Raw genomic sequence first — 27,868 nt, 5'->3', positions numbered from 1 at the left:
ATCTTGTACTTAGCTTTTTTCCCCTTTTCTTTTACTTAACTTTATTCTGTCAAAGAATTCCCCTTATGGTACCAGTCTTGCATTGCATATCCCTGAGTGGGTATACCTCAAAACATAGAGGGTATAAAAAATACAGTGTGTTTTCTTTTTGTCTCTTTTCAAAGTAATGTTTTGTCAAAAGATATGAACAATGATATATAAAACAGTGCAAACATAACACTATAAGGTGACAAACTTTTTGCTAAGAAAATTTGACATTATAACATGAAAATGTTCTTCTGAAAAGGTTGGTTGGATGTGTGCAAAATGAAAGTGAAGGTAGAGAAAATGGCTATTTATAGTTCAAGACTACTTTTTGTCTGATCTTCATGGACTCACCCTACTTAAATCCAAAAAATATGTACTTCACTATAGAAGTCTATGGGAATATTAATGCAAGACTGAGACCTTATCTTATTGTAGTGGCCCTTTTTCTCCTGTTGACAAGACAAGACAAAAAATACTTCATTCATACACAATGACATACATGTACAAGTGGATTGAAGATTTCCCCTGGTCTTCTTGTACTTGGCTCTGTTTTGAATAAGGAAACTATATTTCTTCAAATGATAAAGATACTTTTTTTTGTTTCTTTTTATTGAAATTTTTCATACCAGGATGTGTCACATTTTGTTTCCTTACCATGAGAGTTTTCAAATATCATTTCTTTGACAGTTTTTGACATTGTTTCTTTGGTTTCCTCTTGAAGATGAACGAAGTTAATTGCAGACTCATTATCTCCATATCTTGTTAGAAATACTAGAAAATTTTATTACCTTAGTATATGGTACAAAGTTCATTTGACAGGGTAAAAACACACAAGATAAAATGTTTCCAGGGATAGTTCGGATTCATTTAGAGAAGGAGTATGTTCAATTTGTATCAACTCATTACTGAATACAAATTTAGTCAAATCATTGTGGATATTGTATTATAGTTAGTAAGGTGTGAGCTTTTTCTGTTAACAAACTACCTTTTTGAAGCAGTTTTATGAAAACGAAAAAAAAACCCTAGTGCTATATGACTCTAAATTATTTAGATTTATCCTAATTAGAGTATAGGATTTATGTTGTAACTTATTTTTATTGGGGTAAAATTGTCCACTTGTGTGACACTATTAATATTTCTAACAAGACAATTTTGGAGCATACTTTTGGATTGGAAAACCACCTGCAAACAAGACAGAATTATATGAAATTATTTAGAATTGCAAAAAAGTATTAATTGTGACATCATTTTTGACATAAGACAATATTAATGTTTTGACTTTGTTCAGCAGATTTGTACTGGTACATGTACTTAGGAGATTTTGACTTTGTTCAGCAGATTTGCACTGGTACATGTATTTAGGGAGATTTTTACTTCGTTCAGCAGATTTACACTGGTACATGTACTTCGGGAGATTTTACTTTCTTCAGCACTGGTACATGTACTTAGGGAGAAATGATTTATGTACTGTTGTATTTAAGTTTAACACTGCTTACACAGGCAAATATTTTTCACATGAAATTCATGTTAATCAAGCTTCACATGAAATTAACATGATTTTCATGTGAAATTCACTAAACACGATTTTCATATGAACATTTCACGTGAATTTCACCTGAAGGCTCTATTCACCCGAATTTCACATGAACTTTTTCACTTAGTTTATTTGCTCAATTCAGGTTAAAATCATGTGAAAATCATCTGAAATAATTTTGCCTGTGTAGTCTTGTCAGAACAGTTTTGCTTACCATTTTTTTTCTGTTTTTACAGGAAAACTCTCCTGTCAGAAAAAACTCCAGATATGAGAAATTCCACAAGCACTTCAAATCAACACCCCCGGATGAGTACCCTGTTGATTGTAAGTTTTATCTGATTGTTGTAGGCATTGTGGTAAATGGAAATTAATTTTGAAATCAAATAAAAATAATCTGTCAAGTATTGATTTTTGTAAGTATCAATTTTGTTGTTTAGCAAACTTTCAAATTTCAACAATATTTTAAAAGAATTTGGGTACAAAATAACCCCCTCCTCGAGTTTCAGTAGAAGTTTTTGAACCTGTTCAAATGAGACAACTGAATAACATCATAAAGGGATTTTGTTTATGCATGTTTCATTGACTATGTTAGACTGATTGACATTGTTGTAGATGATTTACTCTCTTACAATGCTTTTACATTAGTCTGAAATCATTTGAAGATCTTTGATTTTATGAAATTTCCATAGTTTGATGGAACCACAATTTACTGTACCCATTGCTGTTTGTTTATATTCAATTAATAAGGTATTCACTAGTTCTCTTTATCATCACTTATGTATTTAGAAAAGTAATCTCACAATTGAATGTTCTCATTGATATGAAAGGTTATTCTTGTATTTGTTATGGTGACCACCTGAATGGTCTAGTGACACTACAGTCATTTACCTGTCTTTGATTCGTACCAAATACTGCTATCTAAAGGAGTTTATAATTTCTTTGACTACCCTTTTGGATCTAGCAAGGACAGACCAAATACTGAAATTAGCAGTTGCTATTTAAACTCAAAGTTATATTTATAGCATGGTCTTGCAAGTTATTCAAATAGACTTTGATCCCACTGGAGGAGACGTCTATTTGGATAACAAGGAAGGCGGTGCTATAAATGATTTGTAACATGAATTGACCAAACCCATTAATCAATAATTGACCCATGGAAGATACACAGTCATGGGAATTTCATGTTCTAATTCCTCGTGGAGTCATTTTTGTCAGAAACAGAGTGCAGTATTTAGGCTTTTGAAGTTGGATATTGCATGGCTGTTTTGTAGTGGAGTCTGAGATGCTCATTTATTTTTGTTACCTTGTATGTATTATTTTAGTTACTTTATGTTCTTTGTTGTGTTTGTCTGTTTTCCATATCTGGTCTTTGTCCCTGGAATACATTCTTTTGATTTCTGCTAGAATCTTGGTTCCCTTGGTTACTCTTCCAATTGAATTCTATGGGAACATGTGACCATTCATGCAGTATCACAGATTTCAAGTTAGAGCATACTTGGTCTTCTTTTTATATTTATTTGGGAAAAAGAACAAGGAAAAATCTCAATTCATGTTACAAGCATGCATTGTATATTGAATTGTGGTGACTGGTTGGTTGGGTGAAATGAGATGTCTCTAGGGACTGTAGCTTTTTATGAACCTAGTTGTGAATAAAATCTTTTAAATATCTGTCAAAGGATGTCAGTAAGTTTTCCCTCACTGTCTTTTGACAGGCGTTGTCCAGGCATACCATCCTTGGTCTTTCCATCCACAATACAAAAACACTTTGATGGATATTAAGAATATTTTGTAACCTTTTCTTTTTTCTGTATTTTATCAAATTTAAATTTCTGAGTTATTGGACTTTTAGTACAGCTGTTCTTATGCTTTGTTTTGTTATACAATCCATATTATTGGAATATGTATTTGTTTGTTAGCTGATGTAGTCTCTTTTCATATAAAAAATCTATTGAAGTGATTTTTTTTTACATTTTTTTGTATTGATAGTTGATCAAGTTAGATGTATTTTAAAAATCTTTAGCTGGAATAATGTTAAGAAATGCCATAAAACATCACCTGAGAAGGTGGAATGATTTCAAAGGTCGATATATATGTCATTGATTATGAAATGAAAAATCAGTAAACGATAAAGTGGTGTGATATTTTATTATTGATGTTGTACCTTTAAATAGCAGCTTAAAATTATGACATTCATACCATGAAATTTATCCATTCTCTCTTTGAAGTGTTTAAATTCTAATTTCACCTATTTGTTTGTGATACTATTTGGATTTTTCAAAGAAGGTGATATAAATTCAGTTAATTGGGTTTACTTTGTGGTTTTATTTCTCAATTGGGAAATGATTATTTCTTTAGTACGTGCCTACTAGTGACTGAATTACTACTGTTTATCTAGTCCTTGTAATGGGTTTATTGATTGGTATTGAAATATTTTGACCTCCTGAAGATGACCATTAGTTTGCTAAGGTTTCCTATGTGAGACAAGTCTACACAGGCAAATACTTTTCACATGAAATTCATGTTAATTGAGCTTCACATGAAATTCATGTGAAATTCACATGAAATTAACGTGATATGCTATATTTTTAATCTGAGATCCTTGATTTTAAGAGGTACTTACTGGCCAACCAGAGTAAAAAGTCTCAAAATTCAAAGTTTAGATATCTTTAACCATTCATCCATATTATTTCATAAATTGGCATTTCTCATGCCCCTGCACACTAAAGTTTTGGGGCATATTGTGTTTCCCCTGTCCGTCTGTCCCGTAAGTTTTTGCATTATAACTGAAAAATGTGTAAGTGTTCATTGTGGAAAGCTCCCTTTAATTATTTGAAAAATTTATTTGTTTTAGAGTATCTGAGAAATCCACATCATGCATGGCAGCTTAGCAGCTCATCGAAAAGTTGCTTATTTTAATGTGTTGCCTTAGTATTTATTTCATCTTTGAGGGGCATCACCTGTGTCTCCCTGATTGTGATCCAAAGATGTTTCTAGGATAATCATACTTTAAGTGTTTTGGTTAAACAATTATATCCATGTGGAGAGTAAGGGCATCACTTAGTCTAGTTTTTGATTGCTATCAGCTGTGGAAATTTGGTTTTCCTGCCTTTACTCAAGTGGAAATAAAAAAATTGGTATGAACTTTTGGGACAATATCCATTATTATTAAAGAAATTTTGGAATTTATTTTTAGGTAGTTTCCTTAACTTCTAGGAAATAAAAGTCTAAAGGCCAAACACAAATATTTTTTCGTAAGATTCATTTTATTGGACAATTTATTTTACTTCTACATGCAAGATTCTGAAAAAATGTGACTCTTTTATAAAAAAATGGAACAAACAAAAAAAGCAAATGAGATTAAGTGGTTCCATTTTTGGGCCATTAGAATGTCATCAATAGGCTTTCTTTCCATGACTGTTTTGTCAGGGTTATATGTATTCTGTAGTTTTATATGACTTTTTTTTGTTTTTTGTCAGAGTGATCTGTATTCAGTTGCTCACTTGACTTTTTCGTCAGTGTTGTCTGTATTCAGTAACTTACATGACAGTTCTTTTTTTGTCAGGGATATCTGTATTCAGTAGCTCACTTGACTGTTTTTGTCAGGGTTATCTGTATTCAGTAACTTACATGACTGTTTTTTGTCAGGGTTATCTGTATTCAATAGCTTATATGACTGTTTTTGTCAGGCTTATCTGTATTCAGTAGATCACTCACTCCTGTATTTAATGTTTTGATCTTATTAAAATCTCTTAGAAGCAAAACTACTGTAAATGAGGCCTTAAAGTTGATCCTGTGAAAGTTACAGTATTTACTTTTTCAAAAAATGATTTTAATTTAGACACAAAGATCATGTATAAGTATAATAGTCCAAACATTAATTTAATAAGATTGTATGAACTTTGAAAATAAAGAAAAAGGGTTAAACTTTAAATAATAAGTGCTATTGATTTCATATATTCTGTAGTGGACCTTGGACTTGGTTCCAGAGTTCTCAATTGAAAAGTTTTATGTACATGCCAACATGAGAATAAGGAATTCACAGAGAATTCTACACATAAGTCACCATAACAGTAAATTGCATTATATACATTGTATTGGTGGGTATGTACTACTACCCTGCAATTAATTTCAAAATGCATTTAACTTTTTCAGCAATCAACCAAAGGCTGTGATCATTTTACCCTTCTCTATAGACAGCATGATATTTTCTTTGACATTTGTGAATTTTAGGCAACTAAAGTTTATGTATAAAGTAAAGTGAAGAGACCTGGCATGAATGCCACACAGGATGCTTGTCTAATTTATTTGTATGATTTTGTTTGGAAAGTCTACTTGAAAGTTAAGAGGGGGTATGGCAAGTATCAGGAATATTAGCAGTTGTAATTTTGACACAAAATTCAAAGGCTGTCATAGTATGTAGCAGTAGGGAACAAGTTCTAGACAGGAAGCAGTAAAAATCTTCTAGGGGCAGCACAGGTCAATAAGTAAACTATAGGGTATGTAAGTCTTGTCATGTGATGCCGTGGTTTCACAAGAAGGGGTCCTAATCTACCATTCAGAGGCATGGAAACTTTGTCATTTACAAAGCTTTGAGTTCAGAATTAAAAGTTAAACATTTTTCTATTAAAAGTTAAACATTTTTCTGTGTTAAAATACTGCTGAAAATGACAGATATATATTTCTACATGATAAAAGTTTTAAGAAAAGCAATAAATAGAAGATTTTGCATTGTAATGTAGCATCCTGAGATCCCCAGAAGTAAATAATAAAATGTAGATCTGTCTTAGGATTTCAATACGTTCTACATCAAAAATTCCAGTAAGGCAAATAAAACTAGAATGAGATTTACAAACCCTATTATACATTCAAAATTGTCATTTATAAAATGGGAAGTATTGTATAGAAAACTATGATCTTAAACACAATGCTAATAGGTGTTCAGTTGTAACTTCTACTTCTTTCTAGCAAAAACAGGGAAATAATGATTAAAAAAGCCCAAACTTACCAGACAGATATATTGATAAAATGGAAGGGTCAAGGATAAAAATTATGAAAGAATTGAAATGTCATCTTTATATGTACTGTTTTAATTCATATAAAATGAACCTCAAATTCTAGATGTTGTAATAAGAATATTTTTCTTACATTGGATTTGTTTTATTAGGTTGAGGTCATGAATCAACAATGAAATGAAATAATTTTATTTTAAAAAATATATGTTAAAAGCATGTGATCATAGTTTTAGAAAGAAAGTGGATTAGGCATCTCAGTAGATAGTTTCACATTATCAGCATGTGGTCTCTTCAGTTTAATTAATATATAGACTTATAATTGAGAATTAATTTCTTGTTAGCATTTCCATGCTTCTAAGTTTCTTATATTGGTACTAATACATCATTTATAAAGCTGTAATTAATTTAAAGTAAGCTTTTTTTTGCTCATTTCAAGGCTGTTTTTCTAAAAGAAACTTTCTGCTTTGCTGATGAGAGTGGATGTAGACTTGACATACCCCCCTCTTAAATTGGGGGGAAAATTGTTACCTGAAATCTAGATTGGATGTGGACTTGGCTTATGCCCCCCCCCTCAAAATTGGGAAACACATTTTATTGCATGAAAACTTTACTTTTATTCAACTACTAGCTTTGCAATTATTTATTATTCTTATCTCTTCTAATTTATTTATGTGCTTCCCTGATACTCAATTAAATTTAATTGATTGATTGATTGATAGGTGTTTTACACCCAAGCAGCAGGATTGCAGCTATAATCAGGGAATGAGCATGAAAAAGATGATGAAATGAAAAATGGGGTGGGACACAAGGATAATAGGGTCAACAAATTCAGATTGTTGCTGGAAATAGACAGGGGAGGGTATGGTCGAGCAAGTTAAGCTCCTATAGTGAAGCCTAGGCTCCTATTCCTATTGAAGACCACTGCAAGGTTGTTCTTAAACATTTTAACATGAAGTTACATGGCATTTCTCCTTACATAGTGCACCACTATGGTTTGTGGTCAAGTTAACCATATTATGGCCTGACAACCCCAGCAATATAGGATGTCAAGGGTACCCTTTTAGCCACCTGGGGCACACAACCCAGTTGCTTGGTAGGCAGAGAGCCTTGACCCCTGTCCAGGGTTTTTGGCCTATTCTTTATACACTCAGACCAGTATGGGGCCTCTATTATATTTTCTGCTTCATTCTATCAATTGTCGATATGTTATTACCAGAACTGCAATGTTTAAGAAGTTGGTCTGCAGTAGCCCCTAATTACAGGGAATATTTAACTTGACAAGCATATCAAGAAGTCAGTTGGATGTTACCCATTTGGGATGTCAATTTCACTGAATGTGGGTTTTCTAAGAAAAAACAAGACATTTCCAGTTTTTGTATGGATGTCATTATAAGCATCAAACTTTATTTTTCTAGAATTTATCATTGTGTAAACTAGGGGCATTCACTCATAAATCTGATGTAATAGTCTATTATTAGTCTAATTAATTTGTTATTTCTGAGTGAAAGGCCTGATTATATACATGGGTAAATTCTAGAAATAAACAGTGTTAGATCTTATAATAATGATACTCATTGTTCATTGCACTTTTGGTTTCTGGAGGATAGTTAAAAACCATTTTATGTTAAAAAACATAAAATGGTTTTTAACTATCCTTTCTTTTTTATCTCCAAAGCATTGTGTAAAAACACAATGCTTTGGAGATAAAAAAAAAAAAAAACGGATTGTTGTGATCTGTAACCTCCAGATTATATACTTTATGTTCTTTTTTGCAGCATTTTCCTGTGCCTTCATTGGAGATATCATGTTACAGGGGAACCTGTGGGTCTCCCAGAATTTCTTCTGTTTTTATTCAAAGATTAGAGGAAGAGGGCGATTGGTAGGTTTTACAACACAGTTCATACATAACTTCAATAACCTCTGTATAAAATTGATGACATTAAGGGAAGCATCCCTGTGAACAGTACTAAACTTAAAAAAATCAAGACCTGAAGGCAGTTTAACACAATGTTCAAATGACAAAGAAATACTGTTATGTCTTAAAAGTAACCAAAATGAAAAAAAAAACAAAACATGGAAAACAGAGGTGAAAGAAGCAAGGTTTTAATGTTAACATACTCAAGGGCATCATAAGGACAATCTATTGTTTTCATATCCTCTAATGTGTATAACTTTAAATTCAATGGGAAAGCAATTGACTTTCTGTACTATCTATCATTTTGAGGAATTTCGTAAATATCATGTAAAAGGTATCATTTTCCAAATTGCCAATAAAATTTGTATCTAAATGTTAATGTGGTTTCCATTATATTGCTGTTTAGTCTTAAATGTTATCTCCACTAGAACCTTAGGAAATTGGTACCATTCAATAAATAGGTGAATATATTGCCTGCATTGCTTTTTGTCTTAAAGGGTTTGATTACGTCATTCATCTCTCTGGTCATGTAGTTAAATTCTAGATAAATCTTTTTGACATTTTCATGATTGACTAAGATATTTAAAGTTCCAGTAATTGACAATACAAAATTTCTAGTTTTTAATTTATTTGTTTCGATTTTGTGGTTCCTATGAAACTATTATGATTTTTGTTTTGGTTTGTGACCAATAATAGTACTATCCTTATATATGATTTGAAGTTCAATAATTAGGTTTTCTAGAAAGTCCTGTTTACTACACAGTTGATATTCATAAACCATTTATTGTCATGGTGACAGTAAAAATATTACTTTTCTAAAGTTTAACACTGGATGATCAAGTTAGACTGAGAGTTATACTAAAAAGTGTTGATTTCACTTTTGCTTGATTTGGACTTGAGAAAAACTGAATGAAAAAATCACTGTATTTATTTTGTAGGTTTGAATGGGTTATTCAAATTTGTTTTATTTGAAGTGTTAAAGATTAAATGTCATTACTGCAATTTATCATTTTTAAATGTTTCATGACCTTCAAAATATTTATAATCCAGTCACGAACATTTTGTAACCTGAGTGGTTGATTTTCAGTTTTTGTATTCAATGTAGTTGCATTAAGAAAGCAATGACACAACATTTTATTTGTTAACTTCCTGTGTTGTTTTCCTCCCCCTCATTGACATAATCTTGTTGGAATCATTGAGTGGCATACATTATATAAATAAGATATGATGATGTACACAGACATTCTTGACCAAATAGACTTTGGATCTGACTTACTCATTGTTCTTATTTGACAGCTCCTATGAGAAGTCAGAAATATTATGCCAGTCTGGTTGCAATAAAGTTTTGCAGGATAGTGTCTATGGTCATACACAGGTTTGTCATAACTGCTTAAATGATAACCTTACCAAAGGCTGATGAAGAAATAGATGAAAACAATGACAGAAAAGATCTGTTTCTTCTATATAAATCATGGTTGTTCTGATAGACTTTCACCTTATTGTGATGAAGAAATGTTGTTTGTTTTTTATTCCAGCTTGAAATCCCAATGACTAGAGTAATTAGTATTACTAGGGAAAAGACTGCCTTAATTATTCCCAATGCCATAGGTTTTCAAACAGCTGGTAAAAAGGTAATTCTGAGGCTGCTTTTGCCAATTGTATATATATATACATTAGTGTAAATTCAGAATGTATACATTTTGCTGTTAAAGAGGTTAACTTAATTTTTATTTTTGCAACTGATCTGAAATCCTTATTTTGCAATGATGAAATTTATAACAATTGCAAGTCAGTCAGTCATATTGAAATGGTGCAAGAATTTCCGAATAACAAAAAATCTGGAAAATCTCAATAAGTTTTTTAACAGAAAAAAAAGAATAATGACAAAAAAACACCCATTTAATTCTAACACTTTTATGATTTTGTTTTTATTCATATTCACATTCAAAAGAAGTCAAAACTTACAGCTGAGTATTTCTGTGTGATTTATCTTGGCCAGCCATTAACACTAACTTAAACATGTAAATATTCTGTATTGTAGTATGTTTTTGGATCATTCCTTTCAAGAGACAGTACCTACAAATTTGTTGTCAGTGCATGGAAAAAATCACATGAGGTGGTTAGTATAAGTTCTTTTAAATACCTATGACATTATAATGAAGGTGTCCTGAGGACTGAAACAGTAATAAAATTCACAGGGTCCAGAACATTGCTTTTTATTCAGTATGTTGATTCATTAATTTTTTTTAATTGATCGAGTTTATAATTTTGTTGAATTCACAGAAAACTGTAAAGAAACAACTCTTGAAGTTGAAATGCATTTTTTATGATTTATTTCTTGAAGAGTTGTTATACAGAAATTTATGGCTTCCATCATTTTGATTGTGTAGATATTTTAAAGAAGTCCGATATGTGTGATTTTACTGCTTACATGGTGGGCTATACTGCAGTCTTCTAAAATATGTGTGATAGTTCATTATAAAAATTTTGCTTCTACTGGACAGGGTAATTTCATATTTGGTAGGCAGGTTGTGGGTTTTAAAAGTAGCATGTACCGGTACATAATTTAGTGCAATTTTTTAAAAGGCTTCTAATGAATAGATTTATAGGTTCTTACATAAGTATTGAGAAACTTTTTATTTTGCACAAGTGGAGTGCAGAAGAACAAGTGCAAAGATTTTGAATTTATCTCACAAGTTTTGATTGGGACGATTGTTAGTTTTTGTTTTTGCTGGAAAAATGTTTCAATGTATATACATGCTACCTAGAGTCTATTAAAAAAGTGTCATTATTTTTAACACCTGTTTTTTTATGTCAAATAACCTTTGAAAACATTGGCTTCATGTCTTATTGTTTTGCCATATCTATTTGCTGATAATGCCATGTAAGACAAGGTAATGGGTTGTCTTAGAATACATCAAAAACGCATCAAAATGATGCAATGATTTTATTATGTAGCAATAACATGAGGAGTGGAAGGTTTTTGTATATTTTCATATTGTAAATTAAGATTTGAATCAGCTAGGGTAGATTTCTTTAACTTAAAGCCTATTTTTTTTTAGCTCATCTGGTGTAAGGCCGTGTGAGCTATTGCCATCACATGGCGTCCATCTTCGCCCATCGTCATCGTTAACAATTTTTCAAAATTCTTCTCCTCTGACGTTACTTGTCTAATTGAAACCAAACTTGATATGAATGTTTCTTGAGGTATCATGCAGATGGCTGATGTGGGGATTTTTGTTCTGTCAAAAAAACATGGCCGCCATTACTGAAAGTAGAACATAGGGATCAGACAGCACTTTTTTTTTCACATATATCACTAAAACCGATAGGTTTAGCCAAATTATGACATGGGGTAGAAGTGTACAGCATGATGAGATCTATCTGTGGTCAAATTTTCATTTAAATCTGTTTAAGCCATGTTGGAGTTATTGCCCTTTTTTTATATTTTTTTGGTACGCTACCTTTATTGTTACGTGCCCTTTTTGGTACAATAGGTACGCCACATTTATTGTTACATGCCCTGTTACATGAAAGGGATGATAAAATGAACATGAAACGGTGAATGAGAAAAGGGATGGGACACAAGGATAATGGGGCCGACAAATTTTGATTACCACAAGATAAAAAGGGGGATGGGTAGAGTTGGGCAATTTAGCCTCCTGTGACAGAGTGCAAAGGTTCCTACTCCTATCGAATACCACAGCAGGGTTCTTTAACATGCAAGGAACTAGGCATCTTTCCCAACACGGTGCACCACAATGGTTTACGGTCAGGTTATCTGTATTATAGCCTAACAATCCCAGCATGTAACACCCCATCTAGGTTTCTGAGCACTATTTAGTCGCCTTTTACAACAAGCTTAGCGCTGCTGCAGGCCTATTCTTTTGACACCCGGACCTGCATGGGGCTGGCTGATTTGGGGATATCTGGAAAACTAAAATAGATAGAAAGAAACTTTCAATTTCTGAAATGATCCTTATAATAAGTTCTGCCAGTGTCTTCTTGTGTCAAAATTGTTGGACAACTCCTTGTTGAATTAATTGCCCTTGAAAGACAAACTTTAATCAGGTAAGCGATTCAGGCTCCTGGGATCCCCTTGTTTATAAAACCATTTAGTATTATTATCATGTGTTTGCATGTTTCTTTTGAAGAAAGATACTATAAAATTGTGTTTCTATTTTGAATAAAACATAGCGTTGTCTTTATCCAAGTCACATCAGGGTTTTAAGGCTATTTTGACCTAGCTTTTAGCTAATCAAACCATCTGTTGTGTTCAGAGACAAAAATAATATTGTGTATTATTTCAGTTGCATATTCTTTCAAACCAAAAATTAAACACCTGAACCAGACCAAAGATTTTTTTAGTAAATTGATCTGCATGTATTGATGCACTAAATTTAGATTTAGGATTTTACTGAAGATAGTGGAACCAAAAAAAACTTTGACGTAATTTTTAACCTACTTCTCATCAGCATATTTCTTGCTTTTCTTTGATAGTAATGTTATATCGTAAATTAAAAAAAAATGCTTTCAAATATATTTTGCAGACAAAAGCCTTACTTGAACAAACTGCCTCAAGTGCTTCTGACTATAATGTAAGTATTGATTCTGGTGCACTATGTATGAATTTTACAGAGTGATATTATTGTAGTGTTCAACCAATTCTAAAAAGTTGACTAGTATATGACAGTCTATTAACATTAAATTGGGTTATCTAGACCCCATGTTGTTATTGTAATAGATATGGTTTAACTATTCTGCCATAAAACACATTTCAGACTTATTAAATGGTACTATCACTTGTTTAGGATTAGTTTGAGCTATGTACAGGAAATGGTTTAAATAAATGTATTAGATACAGATACAGGGCCTGGTTTTATTTGCAACTTTGGGTTGATATGTTATTTACTCTATTTTTCGTAATGAAAGCCTGCTGACATTGTTTCTGAAGATTCAAACCACTGGGATTTAGAAAATCATTCAGTTTATGAAAAAAAAAAAACAAAAAAAAAACTATTTTTTACTCTGAATTCTGTCCAAATCGCAGCATTGCTTTTAAATGAGAAATAATTAAAATTTCAGTTTAGGTTAAACTAATACCAATCCCTGAAAGTACAAATATACGAAATGGCCTCATGACATAGATGACAAACTTTCAGGAATTTGTGTTTGGAAAAAGAAAACTTATCAAACATGTAATATGGAATCATGTTATTTTATTCATGATCTGTGTTTATCAATCACCAATAATTGAGACTATTTTCTTCATCTTTCATGGTTTACCTGTTAATACAGAAGTATATTTTATCTATGGCTATGTATATGTTTTTCCATTTTATTATATAGTGATAATTTTTTGTTTATTCAATCCAATATTTCTGTATGAAAAGCCATAAAAATTCTACAGCAAGTAAGTTTACAAAATCAATTTTGTTATTAATTATGAAGTCCATTCATAACCTTTACTGAAAAGTTCACACAGGCTCTTATCATGCATTTAAATGATGCTCCTATTGTGCAATTATTGTGTGTTTAAATGAAAACAGAATGATGTGTAAATGATCAATAAACGATGCAAGAACGCTAAAATGGGAAACATGAAGTCATATTGCATGAATATTGGTAAATATAGGGCCTCAGATAGTTTCATATTTCACTGGCCCGCTCATGCAATATGATATTTGCTTGGGCCAGTATTCACCAATATTTATGCAATAACTTCATAATTTTATAGAAATAATAATTGCAGTATTGATAATTCATGGTTTAACATTAGGTGGTTGCATCAATAATCAATCTAGACTTGAGTACTGATGGTTACATCAATACTCGGTCTATTGATGTGTCCTGTCATGGAAAAGTCAATAGTTCAATGATAAGCTGATGATGAGATACTGTAGGTCATTAGGTCAATCATTGATAAGCAGAAATTGTTTGTATACAATGTATAAGTCCTTGTCATTATTTAGTAATCAATGAAAACATGAATGAAACAGCTTGTAATGGATAATTTGGTTATAAATCTTTAAGATTTGTGAATACCTTTGGGAATCTATTAGGGCTCTATTATTGTAGTTCATGAAAAAATTAGTCTCCAGTCTTTAATAAAGCACTGCAACAAGAGGAAAGTATTATCAAGATTACTCTTAATTTTACATATTACTACTGATATTTTTTGGGGTTATTTTTTCAAGTGTTTATATTTTTTATCATGTATTTTTTACTAAATACAGCAGTTTTGAATATCTGATAAAGCATTTGCTGTTTCATCAGTATCAGGCATTGTGATGTCATATTTTGTATTCAATATCTTACCTTTCTTTATCGCACTCCCTTTATCACTCCCTTACTCAGATTTCTCTATGATATAGAAAAAAAGATAAAAAATCAATATAAAGCAGAAGTACAACAGTTTTAATCAAAATTATCAAATTGAAATACAAGTGTAACTAGACCAAAGGAATGGTTATTTCCACAACAATAAAATATCACTAATTCTTTCCTGTTCAAATATATGATAAAGCATATAATACATACCAAAACCTGTTTACATGCTGTATCACCCTTGACCAATATCAGGCCTTGAGCCAGAGGCCCTCTTGCTGATATTGGTATCTCGGGGTGAAATGGCATTTGATATTTTGCCGTGCATTATTATTGATGTTATGTCTTTTTGGAAATTTGTTGGGAATGTATCCTGAATGATTTTAGTGTTAATGTCTTTTTCCCTAATTTATTAGTAGGAGAATAGTTTCAAAATTAAATGCTAGTGAGTAAGCTGGACCCTAACCTGCACAAGCTTTTGTCATTTCCTTGTAGCTTTTTGAAAAATGGTTTAAAATGATACACTTTAGTCTAGATAAGCTATTCAAAACTTTGGAATATTTCTGTAGGAATAACCATAAACATTCTACTGCACATAAGTTGTCAAATCAAATTTTGTAATTAATTGTGAAGTCCATTCCTAACCTTTACTGAAAAAATCACACATAATGAATGGTCATAGATTGCTTCTGTAATATAACTGATATATTTACTGAATGGCCATAGATTACTGTAGTAATGTAGCAGTGATCTTCACTGAATGGCCATAGATTGTTATAGTAGTTATGTAACATTGATCTTTACTGAATGGCCATAGGCTGCTGTAGTAATGTTACCGTATTCTTTACTGAATGGCCATATATTGCTGTAGTAATGCAACAGTGATCTTAACTTAATGGTCATAGATTGCTGTAGTAATATAATTGAGATCTTTACTGAATGGCCATAGATTGCTATAGTAATGTAACGGAGATCTTCACTGAATGGCCATAGATCACTGTAGTAATGTAACAGTGATCTTCACTGATTGGCCATAGATTGATTTAGAAATGTATCAGTGATCTTTACTGAATGGCCATAGATTACTGTAGTAATATAAGTGATCTTCACTGAATGGCCATAGATTGCTGTAGTAATGTAACTGCAATCTTTACTGAATGGCCATAGATTGCTGTAGTAATGTAACACTGATCTTTACTGAATGGCCACAGATTACTGCAGTAATATAACAGTGATCATTTTACTACTTTTAACTTTCTGTTTGTTAGATTTATGACTCCCTATCTTTTTGTTTCAGATGGACTTTTCACTATTGGATCAAACACCAGACACCCCCATGGACAATTCAGACATTACTAAGATGTTTGATACATCAAGACATAATGATATGGACAATAACAATGTGATAAATGGACATCTCATATCTCCACCTGACACAGAGGAATCAGATGCTGGCGTCTGTCTTCAGTGCGGGTCCCGGGATCCTAGTGATGATAATTCAAAACTTGACATATCAAATAATATTAAAAACAATCATGTCACACCTGTACTAGTGTCACAAGAGTCAACCGTTGTGCATGAAAAACCAAAAATTGCAAAACCTCGATTTTTCATTGGTGGTGGAAAATTTGGCATACCATATTTTTTCCAATGTAAGTTTTTATGTTGCCTTTTGAATGATATTTTAAGGAAATGTTAATTTTGTAAGTCTGAAATCATTGATAAAATTGAAACCAAGGAGTAATTTTTGTTGTGTTCTTTTTGTTAAAGAGTTTTTGAATGTAGTTTTATCCTTGATATTTCATTTTCTGTTATATTTCATATTTTTGCATTTTGTTTTTGTATATTGATAAAATAGGAACAATCAATGATAAACTATTGATTTTCAACATTGGCTTTTTATTATTGCTCTTGTTTTTTTTTTATTTCAAGAAAATGTTATTTTCTTCAGGTTTTGACTGTGAAAAAATGTATGAAGCCTTCTCTCAATTGTCTCTGAAGTTTCAAAGGTAAGCTCAATTTGTTCTGTATAATTCTTGTGTGGGAAAAGGAATATTTTTGATATTATTGATATTTCACAGGTTTTAATTCAACATCTCTCTGTGTAATCAGGAAGATTATATAGTCATTCCAGATGATAACTTGTGTTTGACACCAGGGGGAGTAGCTTGGATCCTTCATTTTAATTCTGGTTTTCCAAACTACTTCATTTCTTCATTTGAATTTGGATACCAGTTTCAGCATAACTCACTTAAACAGATAAGATCCCCAAAAGCTTTGACTTGATACTTAATACAAAAAATCTCCCATATTTAAGTTTACCATTTATTCATTGATATGGATGGGATGAAGATGTGTACTATACATATTGAAATTTATATTGGTTTTCATTTCAGAATTCCTAGGACAAATCTTATTCTAGCGATTTGTATCCTAATGTAAGTATTACTAAGTACCATATACAATTTGTTGTTGTTTTATTTTCTAACATCACATTTTCTTCTTTGATTTTTAATACGCCCATCTTTCAAGACAGGACATATTATGGTATGCCAGTGATCATCGTTCTCACTTCACACAATAACTCAAAAATGCCACCACCAATTTTTAAGAGACTTTTTATGTTGATTGATGTGAGTTCCCTTTTAATTTTTAGCTCACCTGGCCATAGGCCAAGTGAGCTATTGCCATCACTTTGCCTTCAATGTTATCATCTTTAACATTTTTTTTCAAAACTCTTCTTCTCTGACACTACTAGATCAATTGGAACCAAATTTGGTTTGAATGTTCCTTGGGGTGTCCTGCATAGAACTGGTATGGGGATTTTTAGTCTATCAAAAAACATGGTCCCCTTTACTCAAAAATGGAACATATCGGTCAGACGGTAGTTTTTCGCATTTATCTCTTAAAACATTAGGTTTAGCCAAATTATGACTGGATAAAAGTGTTCAGCAGGATGAGATTTTATCTGTGGTAAAATTTTCGCTTCAATCTGTTGAGCCATGTTGGAGTTGTTGCCCTTTTTTTATTTTTTTTTTTGCTACTTTCAATGTTATTTCTTTAAAAAATCTTCTCCTCTGACACTATTTGATTGATTGGAACCAAATTGTGTATGTTCCTTAAGGTACTTTTCATAGAACTGTGGTAGGGATTTTTGATCCATGGAAAAACATGGCTGCTGTTACCAAAAATAGAACAAAAAGTGAGTCAGAAGTTTTTCTCATATTTTTCCAATATCATTAGGTTTAGCTAAATTCTTTCAATTGCTCAAATGATCCTTATTATAAGATCCACAAAAGTCTTCAAGGGATCAAAGTTGTCTGACGACTCCATGTAAAAGTTATTGCCATTGAAAGGTGAAAAATAATGTTTGTTTGGTTTTTTTTTTTACAGTTTTAAGCCAATATCTTGAAAACTATGATAGACTGAATGAAACTTTCAGTTGCTGAAATGATCTTGAGGCCTACAAAAGTTTGTGGGGATCAAAGTTTTCAGGTGACTCCTTGTTAGAATTATTGCCCTTGAAAGGCAAAACATTACATTGTTAGCAGTTTTAAGCTTATATTTTGAAAACTATAATAGACAGTATGAAACTTTAAATTGTTGAAACGATCCTTATGATAGGTCCTACCAAAGTCATCTTTGAGCCAAAATTGTCGGACAACTCCTTGTTAGAGTTGTTGCCCTTGAGAGGCAAAAACCAGGTGAGCAATTCTATCCTCCTGAGAGCCTCTTGTTATTAATTTCAGATTTATGGGTCTTTATTCTACAAGTATGGGGTACTTTTCTATTTTTGGTCTAAACTCAAATTTCATCAATATTGCGGTGAATTGATTCCTTTTGATTTGATTTTTATATATTTTGGATTTTACATTTTTGATTTATGGAATTTAATTCATACAAATATGGAGGAATTTCCCATTATATGACCTTTACTCAAAAATCCTTCCATCAAATGCCATGACATTGTGAATTGTTCAATTCTTTTGATCAAGGCTTTTGAGTTTATCATACACTACAGAAACAAATTCTGGGATTTATAGAAAGCACTATGTTTGTCCATCTGTTTGTCTTTTCAAAGTCTTATTGCAAGCATTTAAGTTATTTGACTGTTTGTATTCTATTTTTTAAATTCTGTGTCTCTATTTGTCTCATTTGTTCAGGGTTTTAAATCTGTAGGTGTATCTATCTGTACTTTGCTTACACAATAAGGAAGTGTGAAGTTGAAAAGATTTCTGAATTACAGCAATTAATGAAGACATGACAAAAAATTTATCATTGCTATTGGGTGCATCAAGGAAATATTTTTTCACTTCAAAACTACACACAGCTTAGTTATGTCATTGATGCAGATATTGAAACCATTGAATTTTTACTATTAAGGACTAAAATGATCTCTTTCATGATGTTTACTATTAACTATTGACATGATTTCTTTGTTTTCAGGACTTTGTTTTTAATTGTATCTGCAATGGCATTAACATACAAAATCCTGTTACTCCAAGCTAGGATAGATGCTAAAGAAATCTGGACACCATCTTCTAAAGCTCAATGGAGGTCAGTTGCGTTTCAATGCTTGTTTGATAGTACTGTGGAAAATCTTGTTTTATACTGATCTGTCTTCAAGAAGTTTTTGGTGTAATTATTTCTCTCAGAGAGAAAAAGTCATGTCTTACATTTGTTTTTGTTACAATTACTTGTTCAGTAAAATCAACAACAATAAAATAATAATGGCAGCACACAAATATTTTTTGTTATTTCTTTCATATTATCTTTTGAAAACAGTTTACCAGTGCAGAGGTCTATATTTTGATACATTCAGTGTTGCTTTAAATGTTAACACAATTTGTTCAACTTACACACTCTTATGCCTAAATGACATATAAAGGGTATGGAGTGATAGCTGATTTAATGTTGAAAAATGGGAATTGTCATCATTTTACACCAGGCAATGTGATATTGGGGATGCATTATGATGCTAATACGTTTTTCATTTACATCCCAGTTGACAATGATGATTACAATGCTATTGCCAATATTTTTTGCACCCCATGACAGGCCATTTTGATTTGACAAATTTTATAAGAGTTATGGGACTTTTGGTGACATGTAGATACACATAGTAATCATGTCTTATCAAGGATAAGTCTGATGCTGAAATTTTAGACAATAAAGTAATATTTACCAATAGAAATACATGTATTTGCTTTAAGAGAGAAGATGTACTCATCTATATATGGCTTGCAGAGTCAGTCTCATTATAGTGTTGTGAAACAGATGAACGAAGTCATCAGATCTAATCTACAAGTGTTAGAAGAGGTTAGTCAGTGCATACATTATACTATTTATTGGTTACTTTATCATTGTTGATCTAAATTTTAATTTGTCTTTGATTTTTGAATTTGTGAATTTAATCAAGTGTCTGATGTTTAAAGCAAACTAAATTATTTGTGGTAGACACCGATACATGGTTTGACTAAAGTAGTAGGTCCTGTAAGGACACTGTTTGACCTCTTAATTTGTGCATTTATAGAACTTTGATCAAAGCTTATTTTTTAGGTAGTAGTAATAGTAGTACAGTAAAATTGTAGCAAATACTAAAAACAAGCTATTTATGACAAAACTTTGGACTTAATTTCAGAAGTAACCCTTTTCACTTTACATTGGTTTGTTTGAGACTTTGGATTATGAAGTTATTTATATTATAGTTATAGAGGGTCAAAAGCTTTTCATTTGCCTTAAGAGTATTAATGCTTTATATAAAATTTTGTCATCAGTGTTTAGAAGGTTTGCAATTTTTTTCTTTCCAGCTAAGTGAAGACTTGAAGAAACTGAAAGCTTGGGGAATAGAAACAAAACATTGTGATAAAGGAGAGGAATGCAGCTAGTATACCATAACATTCCTAATTGTGTGTATAGACTAGTCCAAATCAAAAGACAGAACATTCCATTTTCTGATGTAAGGGTTGAGTAGACTGAAAAAATGTGATCTAATTTTATAGATAAATAATCAATGTTGGGCACAAGCTTTGTGTTATTTTTATCTGTGATGCAGTTGTTTATATATTATGACGTATTTTGAACAAGTTTAAGTGCAATATTTTATGGCAGAAAGATTATTTTTTACATTTACTTATTATATCTTGCACTAGACAAACAATCAGAGTATGTGACTGATGAATGAATGTCTACTGATGTGTGCAGAATTTTCTTGCTATTTGGGAGAGCTGCCGTCCAAATAAGGTTGTTCAAAGAAAACTAATTCTAAACTTCATTTTTTTTTCACTAATTCAAGATTGTATTAACATTTCTGTACTTAAATGTCATTATCAAAAAATTGTTTTAGACGTCACATTGCAGTTTTTTTACAGTATGTGAAGATATGGCTTTTCATGGTGGTCTTGAATAATTTACTTCAAAAATTTTTTAAAAAAAAAAAAGCTTCATTTTTTATAATTTCAGTTAAGAAGCACAACATATGTGCAGCTTTAAACATAAGTATTGTTGGCATCATCTGTACTTATAATCAAATTTTTTGCCATTATAACTTTTTTTACTGTATTTTTTTCTGGTCATATCAGTTTGTACTTTTTGTGTTTGCTATTGATAAGCAAGTTGATCACTATAGTGTAAAGAAGTTAAGAATTTGCATCAATTTGTTTATATTTTGAATAAGCAATTGTATTTAATAAACCACGATTTTTTCAAAGCATTATTAAGTAAGCTTAGGGAAAAAAATCAATGAAAATATACCCACCACTTTGTTGAAATGATTAAGTACATATGCCATAATTAAAAAAAGGTTTATGCCCCAAGGAGCCATATATTTATTTGTTTGTTTTGAAGCTTATTACATTAAATATTGGGTAGCTTCATCATTAGTATTAGTACAAGTGTTCCTATTGATATAAATTCTATTCCATGCTCCTGAGCAGGGCATTAAATGTCACCAAGAGACATAATATAGTCCTGACAGAAAGTTCTGATCTGGGGATCTTTGTCACAGGGAGACATTTTATGATCCTGATCAAAAGGTCCTAAGCATGCCATCTATATCAAAGATGCATTTTCTTGTTTCAAGTTGATGTACTTGATACTTTTACAATATCCTTAAAATGTACCTTACCTTCAATTGATTAAAAATAAATGTGATTTTCTTGTGCCATACTTGGCTGAACATTGATGTGCCTACTAGATAAAATGAAACCTTATTTTTGTAAATAGTTATGATCATATTTAATTTATTGTTTGAAAATTGTATTTTACAAAAAAAAATATTATTCAGACATTAGTGTGCTTACTACACAGTTCTGTCATGACAAGAAAAGCAATCAAATTGAATACTTATTCAATGATTTAAATTTTCTTGTGATGAATTTATTTTGCCCTTTTTAATTACCCAGTACAATATTACTATAGGATTTAAATTTCATTTAGGATTTTCTTTATTTTTCAAAATATGGAATGTATACTCTCTTACTCACTGACAAGTTTAATAGGTAAACACTCACAAGCTGTTAATATTGGTAGTTATAGATGTATAAGTTTAATGTTTGTGAGTGGTTTTCTTTGTATGTGTAGATATCTCAGGTAATGGTAGACAATCAAAGTAAACACTTGTCATTTATATTGTGTTGGTCATGCTACTTTAAAGATGATCTCAATAAAGGAATCAAGGGTGAACAGACTTCTAAATCTTTAGTCAAATTTGTTCGATTCGGGGGGTTATTTTCAGATAAATGAGAAAAAATTTTCTGACTTAGAAATGCGTTGGGACATTTTGGCAAAAAAAAAAAGGAACACCAATTGTGGTAACATGACTATAACCAAAGAACATTATACATGTAGATGGTATTTAATGTTTTAATAGGAATGTAAAATGCTTTTGAAATATGCTTTACATTCTATTTTGTTCAGGGGCCATACACAAATCTCATACATAAAGTTTTGTTGATTTTTATAATGTTTAGCAAATATGTAGGGCGAATGTATCTTTAGTACCTCATTGTTAAGTTTAGGATTGTTTTTTTAAGTCATTGTACTGTTGTATATTTGTACCTTGTTTTTTTTGTGCATCCTTCATTCCAAACCATTGTGAATCATGTATCGACTGAATTCACTTTATACTCAATAAGTCCTTGTTCCATTATTTAATAATACAGATTAAAATGATTTATTATCTTGGAAAGGTCTACAGTTCAAAACTTGAACTCTTTGTCCAACTTTGTTTGATCAGATGCCTTATTCACCACATGTTCAATATGCATTCATAATAATGTAGTGTTTTGTGTAGAGCTTTGAAAGATGTGTTTCACAAAATTTTAGTTAAGACAGATTTCATAGCTGTTGGGAAACACCATGTATTTCTCTTGTAGTATTGTATAGAAAAGACCATGATTTTTTGTGCTAAGTCTACTACACGTACTAATTTGGGCCAAAATGCATATAATAAATATCATGGTCTCTGTCTTTCTGTTACTCTATTCACAACATTTTTGTTACAATTTTACTTCTTATCTTCATCATTTGATGTTTCGACAGAAGCTTTATATAGGTAGATACTCATTAACATAGAGTTTGATTTCAGAAGTAAGCAATATCAAGTTTCTGGTTGAAAACTTTGTTTAATCACTAGTATGAGGAGAGGGGTATCCTTAAATGAGTTTGCTCTCATTTGTTTCTAGTTTTTAGGATGAGGAGAGGGGTATTCTTAAATGAGTTTGCTCTCATTTGTTTCTAGTTTTATCTCCTCTAAGTATGACAATGTAGACCCATAGTGTTGTTGAGGACAATCAAACTCAAAGTTTCGAATTTAATACATTTCGTTTTGTTGTTGCAGAGTTTTTGTTCTCAATGGATGTGAACAGTATTAATACTTGGTGAATATATGCACCTAACAATGATGTGAGTGAATACATAATCATAGGCATCGTTGTCACATTCTGAAGTAAAATAAAAAACTATAAATATTTGTGGGTTTTTTTTGGACAGTGACTTTATTGGTCCATTTATCAAACAATAACACTAATTATGTTATGAATTTGTCATTTTTTTTCATTAGAAATAACAAATATTTGGAAGTTTTTGATAGTAAAGTCATGCATTTAACTCCTTGGAAATTATATAAGTGCTATAAAATAAACGTTTGTGCTTTATCTTTCCTGTACTTTGTGGTTTTATACTCTATTAGCAAAAGTAACAACCATCTTGGGGTAAAGTTTTCTGTCATACATCTGGTTTTTTTTTTTCACTAAAATTAACATTTATGGTATGACTAATTTTACTATTGTGATTTTATGATGAAGATATTTTCATTCTGTTATTATTTTTAATCATACAAATTTGGATTTTTTTTCCTGTTGAAAAGCAAAGAGGGACGATTAGTGGTTTTCTGATTCTTAGTAGGGGATCATTTAAGTAGTAATAAAAATGTGTATAATTGTATGTGTATGTGTAGAAAGTTGCAATTTAAAACAAAAAATTGTTAAGGTAATAGAAGTGGACGAAATCAAGAATATGCAAATTTTAGTGAAAAATTCTCTGTGTTGTGAAATTTTTTTTACTGCATTTTGAAATTATGGTAGAGACTACTGAATTATGAGTGCACACCATTTTTGTGTCTATTTATGGCATTTTGGCAGAATCAAAATTTGCCATGTAAATGGTACAACAGTCCTGTTGGTTTCGAAGTATTACTGTAATACTTCAAGTCTCTGCATCCTATTCATTGTAGAAATTGTTGGATGATTGATTTGAAAGGCTAATTTGTTGAATAAGATTACAAAATAATGATTGAGTGAGAGTGCAGAAATTGTCTTAGTCACAGGTTAACAGGTCATATTATGGTTTTTCATGACTACCAAATGATTTTTAATATTATAGATTTTTGTGATGTTTAATGGCTATTTTTAAAGAATTATCTAATTGTATTTGATCACTTGTGACTTTTATATTTTTTATGAGGAGAATTGTTTAAATTACATCTATCTACCTTTCTTTATAATCTAGATGGTCAGAATGCATGAAAAACCACATTTTTTTTTAAACTTGAGTGATAAAATTTAATGCAACAATAGACTGTTTATAAGACTTTTGATATTTAGTTTCCATTTGTCAGAATTCAAATACATTATTTTTTTAGTATTGATTTGCCTATCGTTAATTCATTTTTATTTTTTTTTATTAAATATTATTACTGTGTATCAGTGTGATATGGTGTTTTGACCTTCCTTAGTCTCTGATTTGACCTCCCCAAGTCTTTGATTTGGTCCAACACTAGAAGTAGAACACTAGTATACATATTTTGAAACCAAGGTCTTTTTATGTTAACAATCAATATTTAATATTGTTTATTGCATTGATAATTAATGGTATTTATGACCAATTACAATCAATCTTTTTATTGTTTGTTGTTATTGTGTATTATATTATTGAAGATTATTTATTTTTCACTAAAGCAAAAGTGTGAAAGCTTCACAATAAATAAAGTGATCAACTCGGGATTTGTGTACAAGTCTATTTAGCCTAAGAAATGATTCACAAGAAATTACTGTTTTTGTGAGTGTCTACTTTATACAAAAGATTTTTGTCCCCTGCTGCTACATGTAAGGGGACATGATTATACCAATGTCCATGTATCAATGTGTCACACTTGACTTTGTGGATGCAATTCCTCAAAAACCCCTCAATGGAATTAGTACAATTTTTAGCTCACCTGGCCAAAGGCCATTGTGAGCTATTTCCATAACTTAGCGTCCGTCGTCATCGTCGTTCGTTATTGTTAACAATTTTTCAAAACCCTTTTTCTCTGACACTACTCGACCAATTGGAACCAAACTTGGTATGAATGTTCCTTTGGGTATCGTGCATAGAACTGATGTGGGGATTTGTGATTCGTCTAAAAACATGGTCGCCGTTAATAAAAATAGAACATTGGGGTCAGACGGTAGTTTTTCATATCTATCTCCAAAACCATTAGGTTTAGCCAAATTTTGATTGGGTGAAAGTGTTTAGCATGATGAGATCTATATGTGATCAAATTTCCATTTTGATCTGTTAAGCCATGTTGGAGTTATTGCCCTTTTAAACATTTTTTTTTTGCCATTTTTAATGTTATTTCTTTCAAAATCTTCTCCTCGGAAACTACTTGACCAATTGGAACCAAACTTGGTGTGAATGTTCCTTTTGGGTATCTTTCATAGAACTGATGTGGGGATTTTTGATCCATCGAAAAGATGGCCACTGTTACTAAAAATAGAATATGGGGGTCAGGCAGTAGTTTTTTGCAAATATATATCTGCAAAACTGTTAGGTTTAGCCAAATTCTTTCATTAGCTGAAATGATCTTTATTGTTAGGACTACAAAAGTCTTCAGGGATAGAAGTTGTCCGAGTACTCCTTGAAAGGGGAAAAATGACAGGATTTTTTTTAAGTTTTCAGCCAATATCTTGAAAACTATAATAGATAGAAAGAAACTTTCAATTGCTGAAATGATCCTTATGATAAGTCCTACCAAAGTTTTCTCAAGTCAAAATTGTTGGACAACTTCTTTCCTAAATTTATTGCCCTTGAAAGACAAACTTCAACCAGGTGAGCAACTCAGGCTCCTGGGAGCCTCTTGTTTTTAGGATTGTTAGTCACCATATGTAGTTAATCATACTGCACTGTCATTTTGATTTGGCAAGTTTTACATAAGTTATAGGACATTTGCTTTTCATTTTTTGAAGGGGCAGGGGACATGTATCAAATTGTAGCTATCTTTTTTTTCACAAGACAAGAAAGAAGGAAAGATTTATAATGGAAATATTTAAGTCTTGAAAAGGGTTAAGGCTTTACTCTGGATTCTCTAAGAACAGCTATCAAGTTTCATTTTCATGTAACACAATTTTGATTGATTGATTGATTATTGGGGTTTAACGCCTGAGCAGCAATATTTCAGCTTTATTCAGGCAATGCACATGAAAAGGATGATAAAATGAACATGAAATGATGATGAAATGAAAAATGGGATGGGACACAAGGATGATAGGGTAGACTAATTTTTATTGCCACAAGATAAAAGGGAGGGATGGATCGGGTCGGGCAATTTAGCCTCCTGTGGCGAAGCGCAAAGGTTCTTACTCCTATCAATACCACAGCAGGGTTCTTTAACATGCAAGGAACATGGCATCTTTCCCAACGCGGTGCACCACTATGGTTTGCAGTCAGGTTTTCTGTATTATAGCCTGACAACCCCAGCATGTAACACGCCAGGAGTACCCCATTCCACCACCTGGGGCACACAACTCAGTTGCTCTGTGGGCAGAGCGCCTAGCCCCCGGCTAGGTTTCTGAGCACTATTTAGTTGCCTTTTACGACAAGCTTATTGCTGCTGCAGGCCTATTCTTTTGACACCCGGACCTGCACGGTGCAACACAATTTTGAAAAAGCACAGTATTTTAATCATTTGTAGATTCAATGTATGTCTTCATTGAAAGAATTTCTATTTATTTTTCCCTTTTTTCCAGATTTGTATACCCCAAAGCTCTGGGCTATATACTAATGATATAATGTCACAACTCCTTTATTTCTGGCTGGATTCTTATGAAACTTAATGCAGTGTTAGATAACATTATTATATGAAGATGTGCTAATTTTCAAGAGCTTTGGTTTAGATAAGTTTTGTGAAATATGCCTATTGATTTTTTAACCTCTTACTGTGAGACAAAATATTGTTTACAACTCATAGGATTCATAAGCAATTTTCCCAGTGTTCATTGATCATCAGACATTGAGTTTGGACAGATTTTATGAAAGGTATTGTTATGGACATTAATTTTCAGCTTGATGTCCAACATAATATTGTCTGCAACTCATCAAATATCACTAGCTGGATTATCTTGAAACTCTTGCTAGTATTGGATCCCTACACTGGGATACGTGTGTTGTCTTGAAATTAGATTTTGATAATTGATGGCACCACACAGGCAGTAGCTAGGGTAATGGTTCCAGGAGTTGAATTAGGGGTTGAGTGTGTTAATTGATGGCACCACACAGGCAGCAGCCAGGGTATTG

At 31.7% G+C, this 27,868-nt stretch overlaps 1 protein-coding gene across 7 annotated transcripts in view; it reads left to right on the top strand.

The window, feature by feature from the left end:
* The window catches only part of LOC148622488 (uncharacterized), a 66,128-nt gene extending 40,813 nt beyond the window's left edge, over window positions 1-25,315 (top strand). For 6 of the 7 annotated variants that reach the window (XM_088572484.1, XM_088572482.1, XM_088572488.1 and 3 more), the window contains 11 exons: window positions 1,798-1,885; window positions 8,349-8,452; window positions 10,024-10,119; window positions 10,530-10,607; window positions 13,039-13,086; window positions 16,113-16,467; window positions 16,767-16,824; window positions 17,212-17,253; window positions 19,262-19,372; window positions 20,029-20,134; window positions 20,626-25,315. In XM_088572484.1, the coding sequence (XP_088428610.1) occupies window positions 1,798-1,885; window positions 8,349-8,452; window positions 10,024-10,119; window positions 10,530-10,607; window positions 13,039-13,086; window positions 16,113-16,467; window positions 16,767-16,824; window positions 17,212-17,253; window positions 19,262-19,372; window positions 20,029-20,134; window positions 20,626-20,703 (1,164 nt within the window). In that variant the 3' untranslated portion in view covers window positions 20,704-25,315. The remainder of the gene's footprint in view (window positions 1-1,797; window positions 1,886-8,348; window positions 8,453-10,023; window positions 10,120-10,529; window positions 10,608-13,038; window positions 13,087-16,112; window positions 16,468-16,766; window positions 16,825-17,211; window positions 17,254-19,261; window positions 19,373-20,028; window positions 20,135-20,625) is intronic. The other variant, XM_088572483.1, reaches the window with a different exon arrangement.
* Window positions 25,316-27,868: the final 2,553 nt, after the last annotated feature.

Source organism: Perna viridis, chromosome 3 (genome assembly GCF_037379345.1).
Source record: "Perna viridis isolate PV_CMFRI_1.1 ecotype Kerala chromosome 3, ASM3737934v1, whole genome shotgun sequence".
Lineage (NCBI taxonomy): Eukaryota > Metazoa > Mollusca > Bivalvia > Mytilida > Mytilidae > Perna > Perna viridis.
This window is presented reverse-complemented; position numbering and strand designations above follow the sequence as displayed.